Source organism: Sinocyclocheilus grahami, unplaced genomic scaffold, assembly GCF_001515645.1.
Source record: "Sinocyclocheilus grahami isolate Dianchi unplaced genomic scaffold, SAMN03320097.WGS_v1.1 scaffold224.1, whole genome shotgun sequence".
Taxonomy (NCBI): Eukaryota; Metazoa; Chordata; class Actinopteri; order Cypriniformes; family Cyprinidae; genus Sinocyclocheilus; species Sinocyclocheilus grahami.
Genome location: NW_015505403.1, coordinates 678,862 through 698,628, shown reverse-complemented (window position 1 = coordinate 698,628; position 19,767 = coordinate 678,862). Strand labels below are relative to the sequence as shown.

Genomic DNA, 19,767 nt, shown 5'->3' with positions numbered 1-19,767 from the left:
ACAACTTTACTAAAGGTAAAGTTTTTCCGTGGTGTCCACAAATCTATCAGAACAGATGTGAATATTTTTTAAGTCACGACTCACCAGTTGAGAACCACAATTTTAAACACAGCCAAAGGATAGAGAACAGGTGAAGGTGTCGCCATATGCACAGTGGCGTAATCCTGCTAAATCGTCATTAGATTACCTGCCGGTGTCAGTTAAATGCTGCAAATCCGCCAAACACTCATCCTGGCCTAACTTGAAAACATGACGATGTTAAAGCTGCTATGTCTGATCTCAATTTGAATAATCTTAACTGTTTATATGTGGCGAGATGCCTAATCCCTGTGGCTCACACTATAAGGGGAGCTCACTTGAACGCATGACGTACTAGTGTGGAAGTACAAATGGCACTGAATATTGGAATTGGTCCCTGGAGGCAATTACTCATTCTTGTTTTATATCTTGGTCTTCCTTTACCATGCCTTACATTTTTGTTTTGTTTTTCCTCTCTCTCTCTCTGCAGGAGAGACACTTCCAGGTGCCAATTTAGTATGCATGGAAAATCACTCACAAATCCACGATATACATTATAAATGAGGCATCCGATTCGGCACGCGTGTCATAGAGCAGAAATTTTTACGTGTCACCATCTTTTCCTCAATTCGCATACAAACACAGTTCCGATGTCAAGAGTGAAGTGGTGGAGCAAGTGATCATGGTAGGATATGTTGGGCTTCATGCCCCCTGGCCACATCTGTCGTTGATTCGTCTCCCCTGGAATTTTTATTGATTTATTTTAAACAAGGTGGAAAACGATACTTGAGAAATTAGAAGCCCGAGGTGACAAGAAAAGGAATAAAAAAAGAAAGATGGAGGAAGTTGTGGAAGGTGATTTAAAGCTACAAAAAAAATGACAAAAATATTTGAACCATAATTGATCTGTCATAGAAGATGCCCCTGCAACCTCCCTTGGGACCCCAGCTGAATCCCCCAAAAGCCTGCTCCCCGTGTCTCCATCTCCACCTGGAGAATGAAGCCATAAAGTGGCCTGAAGGTCACATTTAATGATGGAGGTGGAAAATAAAGAGGCCCGAGATGTTGGATACTGACCATAATTGCCAGTGAACAGTGGGGTTATTTGATATTGATTCTCAATGAGGGGAATCCATGATGCCTATACAGGCCGTTTACGTGTCTGCTCGATGACTGCAGGCCGGTCAATACCACTGTGCGGCACCTGGGAACCCGAGGAGACCCTCCACCCCGAGGCTCATTTGAATGGGTGAATAGTTATTGGTTCCCTCTCCCCTGCAGCCGTTGTGTGGCCTCATTTGTATTTTTAGTGAATTATTCTGGTTGCACAACCTGAACCCACTTGAGCGTGTCACTTAGCATTTGTTGAAGTTTCGCCGGGTTGCGGGCCTCATCAGGTTTCAGCCTGGGAGTCTGCGGTTAAGTGCCCGCTTGTCATGTTTATTTATTTCATTCTTTCTCTTTTTTTACTTTCATTTTGTAATGCAGGATTGCAATGCTGATGGTGGCTGTCTAGGTTGTTTAAACCAGCAATTCTCAACCGGTTTTGCTTTTACAAGTGGCGTTCTGACAGTTTGGCATAGTTAGAACCCGTATTTAATGTAATCTAGGTAATATTTCTTATAGGGATGTACAATATGTCTCTACCATATCGGTTATCGGCAGATATTAGAGCTTTTTCCTTTAAATGTATCAAATATCTATAAATGTATAGATATTTAACATTTAGATTACGTTTGCCATCTTCTAACATGCATTTAAAATCTTAAAAAATATGAGTAATTTGGTAACAGTTAAATCTAATCTTTAAAAAAAAAAAAATCTCAAAATATATTTTTCATATTGTAATGTTGTGTTGCATAAGTTTACTTGTAACATTTTAAAATACTATTTTATTTTATTTATTTATTTTATTATAGACAAAATATCAAAGACTTTTGATGTTGGCTGTTTATTGAGTCATTATTGGTATCAGCTGAATTTTGCTATCAATTAAAAAATAAAGTATTCAATTTCAATATTTGCCATTTATTTATTAATAATTATATGTTTATTGATATTGCCCAGAATTTTCAAATCAGTTTATTTATTTTCTTGTACCTTGTTTAGTTTGTTTGAGGATGCAATCTATCTGTGTTAGCATCTTGCTAATTTGGCGACCCTTTCCTAAATGAGAAATGAATAAGTGCCAAAATTTTACTTGGATACACAACTTTACTAAAGGTAAAGTTTTTCCGTGGTGTCCACAAATCTATCAGAACAGATGTGAATATTTTTTAAGTCACGACTCACCAGTTGAGAACCACAATTTTAAACACAGCCAAAGGATAGAGAACAGGTGAAGGTGTCGCCATATGCACAGTGGCGTAATCCTGCTAAATCGTCATTAGATTACCTGCCGGTGTCAGTTAAATGCTGCAAATCCGCCAAACACTCATCCTGGCCTAACTTGAAAACATGACGATGTTAAAGCTGCTATGTCTGATCTCAATTTGAATAATCTTAACTGTTTATATGTGGCGAGATGCCTAATCCCTGTGGCTCACACTATAAGGGGAGCTCACTTGAACGCATGACGTACTAGTGTGGAAGTACAAATGGCACTGAATATTGGAATTGGTCCCTGGAGGCAATTACTCATTCTTGTTTTATATCTTGGTCTTCCTTTACCATGCCTTACATTTTTGTTTTGTTTTTCCTCTCTCTCTCTCTGCAGGAGAGACACTTCCAGGTGCCAATTTAGTATGCATGGAAAATCACTCACAAATCCACGATATACATTATAAATGAGGCATCCGATTCGGCACGCGTGTCATAGAGCAGAAATTTTTACGTGTCACCATCTTTTCCTCAATTCGCATACAAACACAGTTCCGATGTCAAGAGTGAAGTGGTGGAGCAAGTGATCATGGTAGGATATGTTGGGCTTCATGCCCCCTGGCCACATCTGTCGTTGATTCGTCTCCCCTGGAATTTTTATTGATTTATTTTAAACAAGGTGGAAAACGATACTTGAGAAATTAGAAGCCCGAGGTGACAAGAAAAGGAATAAAAAAAGAAAGATGGAGGAAGTTGTGGAAGGTGATTTAAAGCTACAAAAAAAATGACAAAAATATTTGAATTTTCTTTTTATAGTTTAGACATTTTACAACTTTTTGTGGCATTGTTTGAATGTTCTGAATTAGAATTTTGTACATTTTGTGACACTTAAGAACTGAATTACTTTGTGTTTTTTATCATTTAAAATTGTGAAATTAGTTGTAAATTTTCAAATTATAAAATTACAACTTCATCTTTTTAAATTCCATTCTGAGCTTAGAATTTTGTCCAGTCACATAACTTGTGTCCTTGAGTCATTTTTCTAACATCACATCATAGGACTATAGTGTAAAATCTGGCCTCATTGCATCTTCTTCTAACCAAGAACCAACAACTTAGGCAGAAAATAAAGCAAAATACCCCTGCTTGTATTTATGCACTTATTAGGAGAGGGTGTCTGAAATAGTTTGTAGCTCAATAATAGAAAGTTGTCGAAAAAGATTATATTATTTTAAGACATTAAAAAAAATCACTTTTATTTTTCTCGCTTTCAGTGGTTTCTAAATCATCTCCAAACACAGAATTGGCAAAAATGGCCATCTTTGACACGCCACAGCTCCCACTTTAAAATGACTCCCTGCTTAGTGAATCCTAAGTTGTGCTCTACCTAATCGATGCCCCCCATTAATTCATTTAGCTTGGTTTTAACGGTACAAGTCTAGAGTTTAGCACTCCACAAAAGCCACCTGTTCTGAATGGGTCACCTTTATAAGTCTCAGGCCCTACATTGATTTTCAGCAGGACTTATTTCATGAACCAGGTCTTTGGGACAGGACACAGATGAAGATGAACTAGGAGGCTAAATCACTTTTCTTTGGCCTCTTCTTTCACTCGCTCTCCCTTTCGCTTGAAATCCCCCCACCCTTTCCCATAATTCTCTGCCGTCATGTTTCCAGTGGAGTGCAGCCTTTTTTTTTTTTTTGCATTTAACTTCTTAACACCAGGATGGATACATCATCTGTCACATTTGAGTTGGTTTATGTGAATTACTAGCATGTGTAAACATGCCTTTGTAGGCGGTGGGTTAAAATATCAAGCGCAATGCGTACGCGCAAGATTGCTCGAGCATTAGTTAGAAGGCTAACAAAGAGGGTTGACTTCCTCAAATGTAAATGCTGCATGATTTAGCAGGTTTCCATAGCATTACAAATGGAATATGAAGAGCGTGTGAACTTAAAAAATTAATAAAAATAAAGAAAGCAAACCTCATGGCAGGAGGCTAGAGTTCATGCAGAGTGCAGGGCATTCGAGGGAGTCGCTGCATCACTCTTTCATTCTGTCTTGCCGTCTTTCTTCCAGAGTCACAGACACCAACGTTGACACCTTTAAATGCGATGCTCCTCGTTGAATTAATGCCGGAGTAAAATAAATGTCCCTGGATGGTTGTGCGCATAGGATGACGGGAAGCGAGCATCTGTCAACGTGGTGGGATGGACACAGGTGGCGGAAATGATTATGGAAATGTTTATGGAAGGGACTTGTCTCTCTGTGGGATATGGCTTAAAGAAAGGAAGGAAGTCGAGAGAGGTAAATCAACCCACAACCCTTGGGATGTATCGTAGTGAGATCCCAAGTGTAGGAGAAGATGTCCCAATATACATTAAGGGCTTCCTTGCATACTGTATCCCCATGTGTGTATGTAGCCTATGACCATAGGAATCTGAATTTCAAAGTTAAACTCGGTGCTGTTCATGTCCTCAGACTGGGGATTATCCGTTTAGCGTCAGTCAACAAAATGAACCTGCATGAAAGAATGTTAATGGCAGCTATAAAACACAATACAAGTAACAGTTGCAAAATGTGTAATTTTTACATTTTATAATTATTTCTTTAGGTTGTTATTACATGGATAGCCTGGATAGCATGGATGTCTTTCGATTTTTATTTACATTACTTTTGTATGAAGACATCTACATTGGCAAAAGTCAATTTTCTACATTGGCCAAAACATTTTTAAACGTAAATATTACGAAATAACTGCTTAAATTACATTTTACTACTGGAAGCACCATTTTTCCTCTGGTTCCGCGTGAGGTGCAGCAGTCACGTGGTACAAGCCGTAGCTTTCAGAAAACTGCCAGTTCACAAGTTGTAATTACGAGTTCTACGAGGACGTAAACGCTATTTCAAGTTGGTATCTCGTAACCATGGTAATTACGATATATGCCGTGAACGCACCTTTATGCTCAGGTAAATTCACACCATTATTGACTATGACTAGATTATTTAAAACAGTTGTATTCTTGTCATATTTTCGTCGACAGTATGGTTTAATTTAACCGTTTAATGATTGCCGTGATGCGCATTTTTCGTATAGACGAACCTTTCATCAGCAATTTTGCAATTTAAAGATTAAAACTGCTATGAACACCGTGACAAACACATGTAAACTCACGTTCCCACTATTAAAATCAATATAGATGTACTCTGAGCTGGACAGACACTTATCATGTTTTCTGCATAACTGCACCGTGTTTTCACGTAGTTGGAGTCCTTCAGGGTGGGATATGGAAAATGCTGGAGTTAATTTGCCTGTCAGCACAGAGGTCACGCTAGTTCAAGGTCTAAACTGCCACGTGTGTTTTATTTAGCCTGTTTGTATACTCCATGTATAGGAGGATGCAGGGAATGGATTTCTGGAAACTAACAAAGCAGCTCTCACTAGGTTGTTTCATGAAGGATTTAAATCTATTATGGCATAAGAAGGAATTTAGCTTGTATGATGTTGTGCTGTAAGTGATGAACTTCTTAGCATGTGTTGAGGGGTTGTAACAGGTTACTAAGGAGAACACTTGTGTAGATAGTTGTAAAGTCACCAGTTCTATGCTTTTGGAGATTCAAACAATCACTATCAACTTATTCTTCATCCATCTACTTTTTGTGTTTCACTGATGAAGAAATTATAGTAAATGAGTGAGTAAATTATAACATAAATGTTCTTTTTGAGTGAATTGTTAATTTAATACTGTTTTTTATGTATTCATTTAAAAGCCTATTTTTTTGCAATAACAATGTTCTTTTATGTATTTTTGAAAAATATACAGTATTAAAAAGGTAGGCACTAAAGTTCATTCAGTTTAGTAGCTCTTCATTATTCAACAAAACAGTGAAAGCTAAAAAAAAGGACGTGGTTTTCATTTCATTTTTGGTTCTAATAAAAAAAAATGTGTAACTAAACAGAAAAACTGACAAAGCTGAAAGAAAATGCAATTAATGTTTTTCTCTGAAGTTTTTCAATAAAAACTTTGAACATAACTTCACCTTGCTAGATAAAATTGTGTACACACACACACACACACATAAAGTTATTTTCAAATAAAGAGAAACAGGTTTGATAGATGAATATATAGATATTTAGTTTTATTTATACAACAAATGTATTTGAAGGTTTTTTTTTTTTTTTTGCACTATTTAATTATCATCTCTGGATGTACTGTACAATACATCAGTGATCAAGTTAATACAAGTCATACATTGCATTTTTTTATTGTCTGAATCTGTCTGATTGAATTGATAATAGAAGCAGATAATGAGGACCTTATTTAAATCGTATACTCTGTCTATGCCAGAGTGGAGTTGTTATTGGAGTTGAATTGGACTGCAACCGCATACAGATGGACTAAGCATGCTGGATCCTTGTTGAGTTCTAGTCCGTACAAACACACTCACAATGACAGACACCGAGCCACATTGCCTCGGCTGTAAAACACTAAACACACAAAGATCTATTGTTTCACTATCGATCGTCAAGGCAACTGCGCTGAAACGTTGAAAGAAATGGACAGTGGGTTGAAAAATAAGACTGGTTAAATTGGACACACAGCTTTTTAGGTCAACAAGAAAAGTCCTCCATTTATTTAACAAGATTATTTGGTTAGCTGCAATTTGCTATTTGCATTTAGCACCGGTTTTTTTCCATGCTGTCTAAACCCTGTCAGAACAGACCAGCGACCCATTTTTGAGTTGCAACCCACTGGTTGGGAACCGCTGCAGTCGGGCACATTACCATTATTGCATCATCTCTCATGGCAGATAGGTGAATGGCTTTGAGCAAATGCCACTTCTGGCTTCAGGTCTTTCTTTCTTTCCCTTTCCATCTGTCTATCCTCCCATCTCATTGTCGTTCCTCCCGGCTTTTTTTCTGTCCACACCTGACACTTGGTCGACTTGCATCGCAGCCTCCCTCTCTCCTCTGCCTCTTTCCTTTCAGTTCTGCCGTTGTCATCCCCTCAGGACCACGAGGTTGAAAGAGGTTAGATGTGGCATGGAAGGGTGCAGGGTGGCTTAAAAAAAGACAAAAAACTGCAAGCTGTGGTGAATTACTAATAGGCTATCATAGCGCTGAGAAGGTGTTGGCTCGCCGGAGGTCTGTAACCCATTAAAGAAACGTCAACTCGGCATAGGTATGCCGGGAATTATGGGTCACTGACCGGGAAGCGGTGCTGGCCACCCATTGGTCAGAGGAGTGCCCTGTAATCTGTCACAATCCTATAGCGGCAGTGACAGCAAGGGGAGCTTCCCCCTCATTCTGCCACGGCAGGGCAAAGCAAGCACAGAGCACAATACCATGAAGCCCCCTGAATGCTGTATTAGCACATCCTAAAGAGACCCGGCAGTCAAAATGCTAAGGTTACTCATTAAAGAAACGTCAACTCGGCATAGGTATGCCGGGAATTATGGGTCACTGACCGGGAAGCGGTGCTGGCCACCCATTGGTCAGAGGAGTGCCCTGTAATCTGTCACAATCCTATAGCGGCAGTGACAGCAAGGGGAGCTTCCCCCTCATTCTGCCACGGCAGGGCAAAGCAAGCACAGAGCACAATACCATGAAGCCCCCTGAATGCTGTATTAGCACATCCTAAAGAGATCCGGCAGTCAAAATGCTAAGGTTACCAGTGTTTTTACATAGTTGTGTATATACATCATACTTTATTTAATCTGGCCTGGTGTGTTTCTAAGCAGAAATGTAGTGCTGGTTTTAGCCAGATAAGCAAAGCAAAAGTATTAAAGCGTCATGAAATACTCAAGGTCAAGGTTTCATGAGTAATTTAGGTCAAGAGATCTCGAGAAAACAATTTCCTCTAGATCTCGACTTTCTCGATTTTGACATGTCAAGAAAAAAGTCAAAATCTTGAGAAAACAATCTCGTTACTCTGAAATTATGATCAAAGCCTTGAGGAAAACAACATTGGTTGTGGTGGTATCACAAGAACAAAGTAAAAACTGGAGAAAACAACAAATTGTTATTGAATGATCACAAGAAAATTAAGTCAAGAACTCAATAAACAATCTTTTGTTATGTTTAGATTTTAAAACTTTTTTTTTTTTCGGGATCACAAGAAAAGTAAGTCAAGAACTTTTTTATGTCTACATCTCAAGAAAACTGTTTATGTTGAGATCACTTGAACAACGTTTGGTTTGTTGAGATCTTGAAAAATTAGAATGAGATTTGGACAACACAGCCTTTGTTAGACTGAGACCACAAGAACATTCATGACAAAACAAAAACAATAATAATGCACTCTCATGGCTTCCTTAGATGTGTGTAGAGGAGTACAATAGTATTTAGACACATTCATTATTCATGAGAAGGCGTGGCCTAATCATCAGTGGGTGAGTTTTTTCAGCTTGGAAGTGCTTCTTTTGACATCTTTTACTTTTAAAGCTGTCATCATGAAACTTTGAAGACATAAGAGTCGCTAAACATGATTGCCAACATTTTGACATGAAACGCCACCAATTGCTCTTCAAATAGGTTCTACGAGACAGGGCTGGAAACGAAATTGAGAATAAAAAGAGATCAAAACAAACACCATGGTGCTTCTTAGGAATTTGTTGACAGAGATTTTTTTCCTCCAACAAACCTTACGTCTCTTTCCAGAAAGCGATGGCTTTCTTCGAGCTGCAAACGCCTTTACCAGAGATGTCTGGGAAAGATGCCCTTCCCCTGATAAAAGACCACGGCAGCTGTGAAGTCAGGGAATCTCTCTTGTGCACTACCTTTCTCTTTATCTCGCTTTGACACTCCGGTGACTGGCTTGCGAGCGTTTGTAGGATTAGAGACTTTTATCGTTCTTTTTTATTTGTTCTTGTTGAGTTTTTCAGCTCGGACCTTTCATCCACTTCCAGGTAAACCTGTGTTAAAACTGGGTTCACTCGAACCGTTGTACATGCTCATACAGACACTGTTTTTCTGATGGTCTTCGGTGGGATCCTGGTTGTAGCGCTGTGAAAGGTCAGCAGCTACGTCTTGTGGTGCAAACTTAGGAGGCCGAGGAACATTAAGGAGGAAAAGATTAAATCTAGACCACTGACCTTTTGAGGGACGTCAGACTGAAAGCTCACGCTTGATGTGGCGTAAGATAACTCGACGTTAGCTGGACCGCAGCGTTAGACATTTTCAGAGCACTGCAGACGTTCCAGATTGCTCAGAATGTGCGGTATCAATGGTCGCAGGCACTGGAGCTACATCCGACCTCCAGTATTGTGCGAATCGGAGAGAAGCTATTGGAGTTTTCGACTTCAGACGCTTGCGATTGACAAGTCGGTGCAGTCGATACTCTTATCAGGGCTTCCACAGAGGTGCTGGGAATAAAATACCTCACCCGCACACATGCTGGCAGATACTACTTCACCTCGTTCGCCCTCATCCATTTTCTGTCTCATTTTCTTCCTCTGAGAGACTCTGGCAAACAAATGACTTACATTTTAAAGGAATAGTTTACGCAAAAATGCAAATTTTGTCATTTATTTACCCTCGTGTTGTTTGAAACTCCTTTTTACTTTTGTGGATGACTAAAGGAAAATTTTTTGAGGAATATCTTAACCGCTCTTGTCCATAAAACTAAATCGAGTGAGTACTGGGTCAAGCTTCTAAATGCTTCATAAATGTAGCCCATATTATTTGTATGCTACATTAAAACTCTTACTTCGTAGCTTTGTGTTGGAAGCAGACTAACCGCTGGAGATGGAAGAATAACTTTCCCTCTCGCCATCCCTCTCTCTTCCGCTCTCACCTTCCTGTACGCTAGATTTATTAGTTGAGCCGAGGCCCAAGGCTGTCACCACACAGCACACTTTCAAATCAATAACTGGAAATATTAATTATCGCAGCTGGGATGCTCCAGTCAAAAGGTGTTTATTTCCCTATTAGGAATAACAGAGGAGAAGGGGCTTTGATGGCCTGCTAAAGCTAAATAATGATCAGGGAATAGGCCGTTATCTCACTGTTAAACTCCAGCCAAACCACAGGCACACTCTCCCTCACACACACACACACACACACACACAGCCAGGCAAAGTTGTGTTTGTGACTTAAAAAGATATTTGTGAATATGTTTTTTATTTGCAAATTGCATTTTATTTATTTGTGAATTTATTTCTTGTTTGTGAAATGCTAAGATTTAGTTGTGGATCTCATTCTATTTATTTGTCAATATGTTTAATTTTTGTTAATCTCTTTACATTTATTTGTGGATCATAATCTATTTATTTGGAGTAAAGCAACAATTCTACCCCCATACTTAATCATTCAAGCTGGTTCACAGCAGGGTTGCTATAGTTTTAAAATGATCGCTAGTTTTTATTTATTTATTTGTTTGTTGTTTATAATAGTTGTTTAAAATTTTTAAACATTTGCATTGTCTATTATTGAGTTTTTTAGGGAGCATTTACAGCTTTTAGTTTCATTTTTTTTGCAAAGTTCAATGTTTTATTCAACAAAAGTATGTATTTTTACAGCAATTTTTTGTTAACTGTTTGTAAATTTTGGTAAAGTTTTCTATGTTTTTTAAATAAGTCGTGTGTGCTCGCCAAGGCTGCATTTATTAGATTTTTTTTTATTTGAAAAAAGAAAAGTAATATTGTCAAATATTATTACAAAGTAAAATATATACTTTTTGTTTCTTGAGCATTTTTGAAAACAGTTGTGCTGCTTCATATTTCCGTGATACATTTTCTCAAAGGATTCTTTAATGAAACAAAAGTTCTAAGAACAGAATTTATTTGAAATAGAAATTTGATATTCAATTTAATGTGGCCTTGCTAAAAAAAAGTATTAAAAAAATCTTACTGACCCAAAACTTTTGAATGTCAATATATTTCAGTTATATGCTTTATACCATGAAACATTAAAACTTAAAATATACTATTTATGTGCTTCATGTACTCTCCGATTTATCAAATTCTTTTAAAGCACAGCATTGAACTGTTACAAGTTGTGAACCATTTTAATAATGCATGTGAACGGGAAAAAAAACGATGTGGTGCGAAACACCTTTTGAACATACAACCCAGCAGGCGAGCAAAGCTCAAAGTCTGTTTTTAACAGGATTCTGCAAGCCGTGACTCTACGATGCCACTGACCTGGAAAAAAAATAGTGTACAATAAACATTCTAGTTTGGCTGCTATGGAAAACAGTGTCTTTTTCTCATTCACAGTTTGTAAAAACCAAAGCAAACCATGCATTTCGTCCATGTTGACTGTTTGTCCCGCATGCAATTTATGACAGAACAGCGTAAAACAAATACGGGAATTATTTCACATTCATCATAGACGGAGGCAACAAGGCACAGTCCCGATTTGCTCGGAGCAGCTTGTACTGAATTTCTATCTACCCCAGCACAGCGGTGCCTAATCAAACATCACTACAGGAGAACAGACTGTCTCTCAGGAGAATGGCTGTTTCATATCCCCCACTGTATTTTGTTTACCCTGTTTGATAGCTCCCCCTTTTGAAATACAGCAGCACAGCAAACAACATGATTATCGAGTATTGTGTGCTTAAAGAAACAGATGACAAGGACAAAGAGACAGTTGCTCCCGTAGCTACGTCAGAAATCCCGAAGAATGCGTTCCCATACTCGCCGGTCGGGATTGCTGGGGACCGGAGGAGCGTGTGCATCATCCCAAACGAGATGCAACTGACACAGTCCTGTTGGGACGTGGGGATTTGAATTGTTCCGCTGAGTTTAAACAACAGATTGGCAAACACAGAGACGCTGGTGCTTTTGCTGCGGGCGGGAAATGTATAAGTGTGCGTTTCCGCCAGCATGAGTCTATCAGCATATGTGGGGGAGCAATAGGGTGGAGTCACGGCTCTGGAAATGCCACTCAACTGAGAAGCAATCTTATCTGGCAGTTGCAGGCAGTTCTCCTTTGCCTTCCATCCTTTACAGCCCCCTCCATCCCTCTGTTTTTGTCCTGGACCTCGGTGCATTCGCCATTCCGAGTGTGGAAACCTCTTTGAATCTATCACAATTAGAACACGTGTAGTTGTTTTCTGCAAGAAACACAGCATAAGGCGAACTCATTCGTTTTATCTTATGAGTAAAGAACGCTTGGGCAATAAAGGAACAAAAGCAGCGGAGAGGCGTAGTGAACTCTCTCAGGACTCAAGCTAAATGAATGCTTTCCCTGGCGACAGCACAAGTTTGTCAGCTGCCGGCTGTTTTGTTTCTGGCGCATGTAAATGTAAACAGAGATGTAATTTATGGTTAGGATGGCCTTTGTCAATTATGTCCTCACCACTTTTTAAATTGTTTGCAGCAGTGATGCCACCACATCCAAAATATAGTTTAAATGCTTTTGATTTAATAAGTAATCTTATTTATTTACTTATCATTTATACTTGGACAGAAATAAATGTTGTCTCAAGTAGTTATATGTTAATATCAGTTTTAAAAAAAATATTATTTATACAGTATTATTTATTTTTATATTTTCAATTTTCATGTTAATGTTTAAAGGGTTAGTTCACCCAAAAATGGAAAATTAGGCTGTGTTTTACTCACCCTTCGAGACATCCTAGGTGTATATGACTTTCTTCTATCAGACGAATCCAGTCAGAGTTATATAAAAAATTGTCCTGGTTATTCCAATCTCTATCACTGCAGTCAGCGGGTGTTGCAGTGCTGCAATCCAAAAGAAGTGAAATAAAAAGAGCCCATCCATAAAAAAAAGTGTCTCACACAGCTCCGGGGGGCCTCCAGTAGCAAATTGATGCGTTTTTGTAAGAAAAATAACCATATTCAAAACGTGATAATCACTTTAATGTAGCTTGCGCCAATAGTTGTACACGGAAGCAGTTCCAGGCTGATGACGTATGAGGTCGGCTTTGCGCAAGCATGAGTCTCGTGAAAACCAACGTTTGTTAACAGGAGCAAAGGAAGCAAAGTTTCCTTACTTTAGCAAAGGAAAACCAGTCTCCTCTTGGCTTATATCGAAATTCTCCGACATTCTTCTTTACAAATCCTCGTTTTGTACTTCTAATTAGTGACCGTTGTTTTGTTTTGATTTCTCCCCTGCAATTCCGCATTCGTCACTTCTGAGCAGCGCATGCACAACGCCAACGTCCTACGTCATCCGCCCGGAACTGCTTCCAGTGTACAACAATGATAGAGCTTGGAATAGCCAGGACAATTTTTTATATAACTCCGACTGGATTCGTCTGAAAGAAGAAAGTCATATACACCTAGGATGCCTCGCGGGTGAGTAAAAAACAGCCTAATTTTCATTTTTGGGTGAACTAACCCTTTAAGTTTTATGCTCTTTTGTCATTTATATTAGTTTTTGTAAATATTTCCATTTAGCTTTAACTTCTTTTTAATTCAGGTTTAGGTTTAGGTTTTAGTATATATTCACACACACCATGGAAGTCTATACTATGGAAGTCAATGGGAATCAAAATATGTGAATTTGTGTGTGTGTGTGTGTGTGTGTGTGTGAGTGAGTGAGTGAGTGAGTGAGTGAGTGAGTGAGTGAGTGAGTAAATGTGTGTACCTGAAGTGTACGCCATTCCATTAGAGGTGAGAAAAATCCAATAAACTGAGTTCCGTCGATACTAAATGTACAAGGGAGAAACACATTGCTCTTGGGAAAACAAATGTACCATTACACCAGCATTTTATGACCAGGACAGTGACTAGGTAGAGAGGTGAATCCATAAACCTTACACCAAAGTCCAGTGTGTTAGGAATGCATCTCACTGATGGCGTTTACAGGTATGAGGTAGTTCTGTATGCATTCCCTCGCAAAACAGAATCTCTTTTATTACCAGGCATTGCATCCAGTGTTGCATGCATATTGTGATGTTTATAAAAGCGTCTGTTTTGTCTAATGTGGGCCACTGTTTGTGTTTGTCAGGTGATTTGTTTGGAATGGTTATGTCTCACAATTATGCCTGTTGGATTGTTTTTGTCTTTATGCTTGAAAACGTCTGAGTTGTCATAATGTATTTCAAATAGACACATTTTTTGTTTTGTTTTTTGTAAGTGTATGACAAAGCTACTGAACTCTGACCTTCAAAAGAATTATATCTTTTGCCTTTTCCCCTTTGCACAAAGACTTAGACCTTGCTAGTTATTATTTACGATGGATACATTTATGGAATAATTTCTCAGAGGAAGGTTATTCAGTTCCTCAAGGTGAAAATGGATACGTTTAACACTTAATGAATCTGGCCTGGCCGTCTTCCTCATATATCAGCATGTTATTAAGGTGTTTTAAAATCCCATTATGGTGTTTCTCCTTGAACAAGTCATGCTTTTATGGGACTGGCCTGTCTTTAAAACTGACCTTTTTCAGTTTGAAAACCTGAACCCCCCCCCCCCCCCCCCCCCCCCCCCCCCACACACACACACACAATTGGACAGTAAAAGAAAATATGTTGAGGAGATAGAAAAAATGTTGATCCTGTCGTCTCTGAAACGTTTCCCTGGCTCTTGAGTTGGCGTCGACATGAAACTAAAGTTGCTGCAGCATTCAAAAAGGCTTAATTTCAGGTTACAGATGGCTGGGGAGCCTGCAAAGGGCACTTCGCAAATTTGGGTAATCTTGTCGCAAATCTCCGTACAGCTCTTGGCCCTTTTTCATGCAAACTGGGCCTGCTTTGTTGCTATTAGCAGTTTGTTTTGGATTGATAGAAAGCTCCCATTGGATTACGATGCTGGGGAATGGATTTTATAGTGTAAATTAGGCCTTTAGGACAGGATCTGTCCTGTTTTTCAACAATTAAAGAAAGTGTAACCATAACTTTAAAACTCTATATTAATCAGCATGTATGCTAATGAATCAAATGTGCTTTATCACAAAATAAACCCTGAAAGAAAGGACATCAAATATTAAGAAGTCACTTTATAAAGTTGCTTTACTGCTCCAATAGCCCACACTTATAGTATTCCTTTCTACATTACATCCCCAGGTAGGAATAAATGGGAGAATAAAAAAAACCCTTTGAACATCCTTTGATCCTGCAGCAAAATCCGTTTGAATCCTTGAAAGATGGGCAAATGAAGGAAAAACAAACAAACAATATATGTTTTCTTTCTGTTTTGCTCAAGTTTGTAGAATAAGAACCAATCAAACTTCAACCTTTACAGGGATAATGGAAAAAAATTGTTGAGCGAAATACGGAGCACAAAAACTGTGATGACAGAGGCATCTAATCCAACAAATGCCATTCTTATCAGGCTTTAGTAGATTACCGTGAGCCTTCTACCCACAGAATCCCTCCTTGCCAGACACTCTCCACAGCCTAAGGGGCAGGGATCAATAGGGCTTCATTGATCTCTCTCTCTCTCTCTCTCTCGCGGCTGCCTCCACTTTAATTGTTGTTGCATTTCACTTCCTCCTTGCCACCATCGCTAGAGACTGTAACCAATCGAGCACTGTGAAGGAAACACACAAAAAAGGTTGCTAATGAGACCAGAGATTTTTCAGAGATGGAGATGGACTTTAGAAGCGAATTTTAAGATACCACTATTGTTGTATTCGATTCCTGATTTGAAATGTGTCATTGAAGTGTAATTGTGGTGAAAAGTTTTTGGGATTTCAGTCTTTACCTGTATAAGTAGATGCACGCTGTACCTACAGTTGCCTGGAGTGTTAGCAATATGGTTTCTGAGTGAACTGACTTACCTGAATATAATAAATCAGAGGTGTCTTTAGGGTTTTGTCTTGTCCCCATATGCCCTGGTGCTGATTGAATGCTTAAATAAAATGGTATTCAATGCAAACACAGGATATTTGCAAATACTTCTATTTCAGATGGAGAAAACAAGAACTGTGCCTGGAGTAGCTATGCAGCACTTCAAAAATAGAAACAGGGTGCGAGTAACATGAAGGCATGATGGTACAAATCACCACTCTTGTATTTTGTATGTGCCCTGCAAACTGACATGTGGATCTTTGCATTTGATCCAAACTTAGACAGGATTTTTTGTGACGGACATAGGCTCAATAGTTTGAGGCTGTTGGCTTATTGTGGTGACAGTGCTTGCCTTTGCCTGAACTAACCCTTTGTCTTGTCTGTACTGTCTTTCTTCTTCCAGATGACTCGCCCCATCCAGGTGAAGCCAGCTGATAGTGAGAGCCGTGGAGGTAGTTGTCTTGTTCTTTTTTTTTCTTGATGTATCTTTTGTATGAACATACATGAACTTGCTCACCTTTCTCCCTGCTGAAAAGATCAGCAAAACTGGCTACCTATGTTTGTTGTGTTTTGGATGCTGGTACCCAATATGAGATCCTGGTATACTGATGAACCTACTAGACATTTAGATTATTTCCGTCAATTAGTTCTTGAAGGATCATGTTGGTCAAAAACAGACCCACCTGCTACTATAACCCTGCATGGAAATTTTCAGCAGGGCCTTCCTTCCTATCTTCACAATTCTCTTTCTTTGACTCTCCGTCTATCTGATGGATGCCCAGATTATTCATTTTAATTATGGAGGCCATGGTGCTAGTGAACGGAAGGGAAGTGGCTTCTGCTGCCTGTCTAACCTTGCCCCCCCTGCCAAACCCATTAACGACACACTGTAAAATAAAAAGTAATTAGCTTAGATATTGAAACGGGAGCCCTGAGCCCCAGACCCCCAACTTGATGTCTGGTCAAATCAAGGGGCATATTGTAAACAAAAGGTGTAAATGCCATAGGGATAGATGCTGGGGGAAAGGAAGAGCGAGGTTGGCTGAGGATGCACAACTTGTCTAACAATCAATTATATTGCAGGACGCTTGCCAAGACCCTTAATTCTGGGTCTCTAGCATGAAATCTGCTGTTTACTGTAAATAGATCTGTCTATTGGAATCGCCCACGCAAACATCCTGTGGTGGAGGATTTAATGATCTTGAAAAGGTGTAAAAGAGAGCAAAATGGGTATTTTCTAGCTCTGTTTTTTCATTTGATGGTCCTAACCGGGCATTGGCAGCAGTGAAACTACTGTCCCCGCAGACTTTAGTTTCATCCCTAATCAAACACACCTGAACAAAGTCTTCAGTATTTGAAAATTCAGTGTGTTTGATTAGATTTGGAACTACAATTTGCAGTGGCCCTCCAAGAGTAGAGTTGCCCCTCCCTAATCTAAATGGACAACTTCTTTTGTCATTCCAAAGGAATTATAAAAATCAATTAATTTTTTAAAAAATGCCCCCAATTTGACCACCTTGCAGACATAAGAATCTTTAAGGGAATGAGAGAAACCATCAGGCATGGGTCAACAAAATAAAAAAAACCTTCCCTGGCAATTTTTGGAAAATGGTGAATGTCAAAGTCCCACATCCAGTGGTCCATCCCAGCAGTAGATAAGCAGGCCTTTGTAGAGGAGATTGATGCTTCATAAAACCCCATTGATTTTGCCATTGTAGAGGTGTGTGTTCGCATTGACTCTGACACTTTGCTGTCTTTGGACTTCCCTGTGAGTGGCCAGCCTTAGCAGTCCCTAGGCACCCATTGGGTTTCCTTAGGTCCCTTATTGCCTTCCTCTCTGTGACCATGTTGGAGATGGAGAATGTGCTTAGGTCAGGCCCAATAGTTGCACATCATCCTAAATGAACAGCTCAGAGTAGCACCCTAGGAGCAATCCAACACCGTTATGACTTTAATGGTTGCCGGGGATTTCTTTGCCAATCCTAGAGTGTCCTGCTTTGACAGACTTGCTATTGCTTTAGGCAGTGCTTGCAAGCTATATGAGCTAATGCTGCCTTTTCTTCGTGGGCACGTCCTCTAGTCCCTAGGGTAGTTGAGGATCCATGCGTTAGGACTTAATTACGTTACTTTCTCTAATTCCGAGGTGGCACCCAGATGGACACTAGTTATTCTCTCGAGTTCAGGTGGGTTGACTGTTGGGACCCTCAGTGGCTCCAGTTCTAATTATGCTCGTAATCTCATTAAGTGGTTGAAAGGTCACCACACCTGTACAAAGAAAAACAAAGGAAGATACCTTCTAAACCTCAAGGAACCTCATCCACAAGGAATTTCAGTCAGTGGTTATTAAGTCTATGGTGCTAATGTGATTAAATTGTTCTTCTAGATGTTTTTTTTAATAATTTCAATCGGCATGCGGTCATGGATTAGAAGGAATCTCCTGGACGGGTCTCCTGATTGACATGCTGCCTAGTTAAATTAATAATGTGGGTTATCATTAAATGAACAGTGTGCTGCCTGATAAAAGGTGCATTTCTGAATTTATGAGGACGCCGTAAGTGCTTGTAAACATTGCCAAACACATGATTTTGACTGTGTGTAATATTATTTGACTTGCTGTTTGGGTGGTTCTTTTACCAAGGCTGTTTTGCTAGCGAGGACTTCTGCCCAAGCAAGTGTGTCCACGCTGAGCAGAAAAGGAAGGGAATTTGAAATGAAAGAAATTAAAGTATGTTTGATTGACATCTCCCTCTGTACCATCTGAGCCTTTTTATATTAGTCCTCATCTCCAGATAACAGCATGTTTGCCTTATTGAACCCTTTTCTATCCTTGCTCTGTTATGCAGCATGTGTCATTAAAAAGAGCTTTGGGGACAGATTGTACACTCACATACACACACTCTCTCCCTCTCCCCTGGTATCTCCGATATGAAACAGATTGATTTTGCTTCACAGGCAAGCCTGATGACAGGCACAGGCTGGATATAAAGGTGGCTGCTATTGCTTTTTGAAGGGCTGTTCACTGCCTCTCAGAGGCATTTGAGCTCTAACACAGGATAAATCAGCTTTAGTCACTTTGATCTTCTGCCCCCCCCCAAAGTCCCACCCCCTTGAGCAGATACCCCCAACACCAACCATCTAGTCTTTTTTTAGTGGAATCATCTCAATGACAGGTTACATGTCTTAATTTTCCCTCCTAGACTAGAAATAACATAGAATTACTCCACATAGGCCAGCCAGTACAGTATATGGATTTTCCAAAACTTAGTCCATGGAAGCAGTTGTTTGAAATGCATTGGTGATCCTCCTGTTCCCCTTTTGGTGTTGAAATTCACGTGTAAAATGAGATAATGTAGCTTATTTGAATTAATAACTAAAAGAACATTTACTTGCTGAATTTTCTGTGCATGTTTCATGGACAAATGGAACCCAGCCTTACATTTGGAATTAAGTTCAAATTTGAGTCAAATGAAAATTCTGCCACAATCTTGTGCTTCAACACATATTGAAAAACATGCACATGCTCAACCTCTCAACTAAAATGGAACGGGTCAATTTTCCCCTCAGCGCCTTGACTAACTGCTAGGTTCCACTTGTGGTTAAGATTTAGCCGCACTTCACCATGCCTGCATTATCTCCAGTCTAAAGGATTGTGGGCACGATTGCATGAATTTGCTCAGATGTGACAGTCAGGGGTAGATGTGGAGTGTGTCAGTGAGTGGGGTGA

The 19,767-nt window shown here is 39.4% G+C and overlaps 1 protein-coding gene across 1 annotated transcript in view; it reads left to right on the top strand.

Annotated features, from left to right (window-relative positions):
* LOC107596896 (CUGBP Elav-like family member 5) overlaps nt 1-19,051 on the top strand; it is a 145,536-nt gene extending 126,485 nt beyond the window's left edge. Inside the window, exons 3-4 of the mRNA XM_016287753.1 lie at nt 16,447-16,495; nt 18,996-19,051. Of these exons, the coding sequence (XP_016143239.1) occupies nt 16,447-16,495; nt 18,996-19,051 (105 nt within the window). The remainder of the gene's footprint in view (nt 1-16,446; nt 16,496-18,995) is intronic.
* The last annotated feature ends 716 nt before the right edge of the window (nt 19,052-19,767 follow it).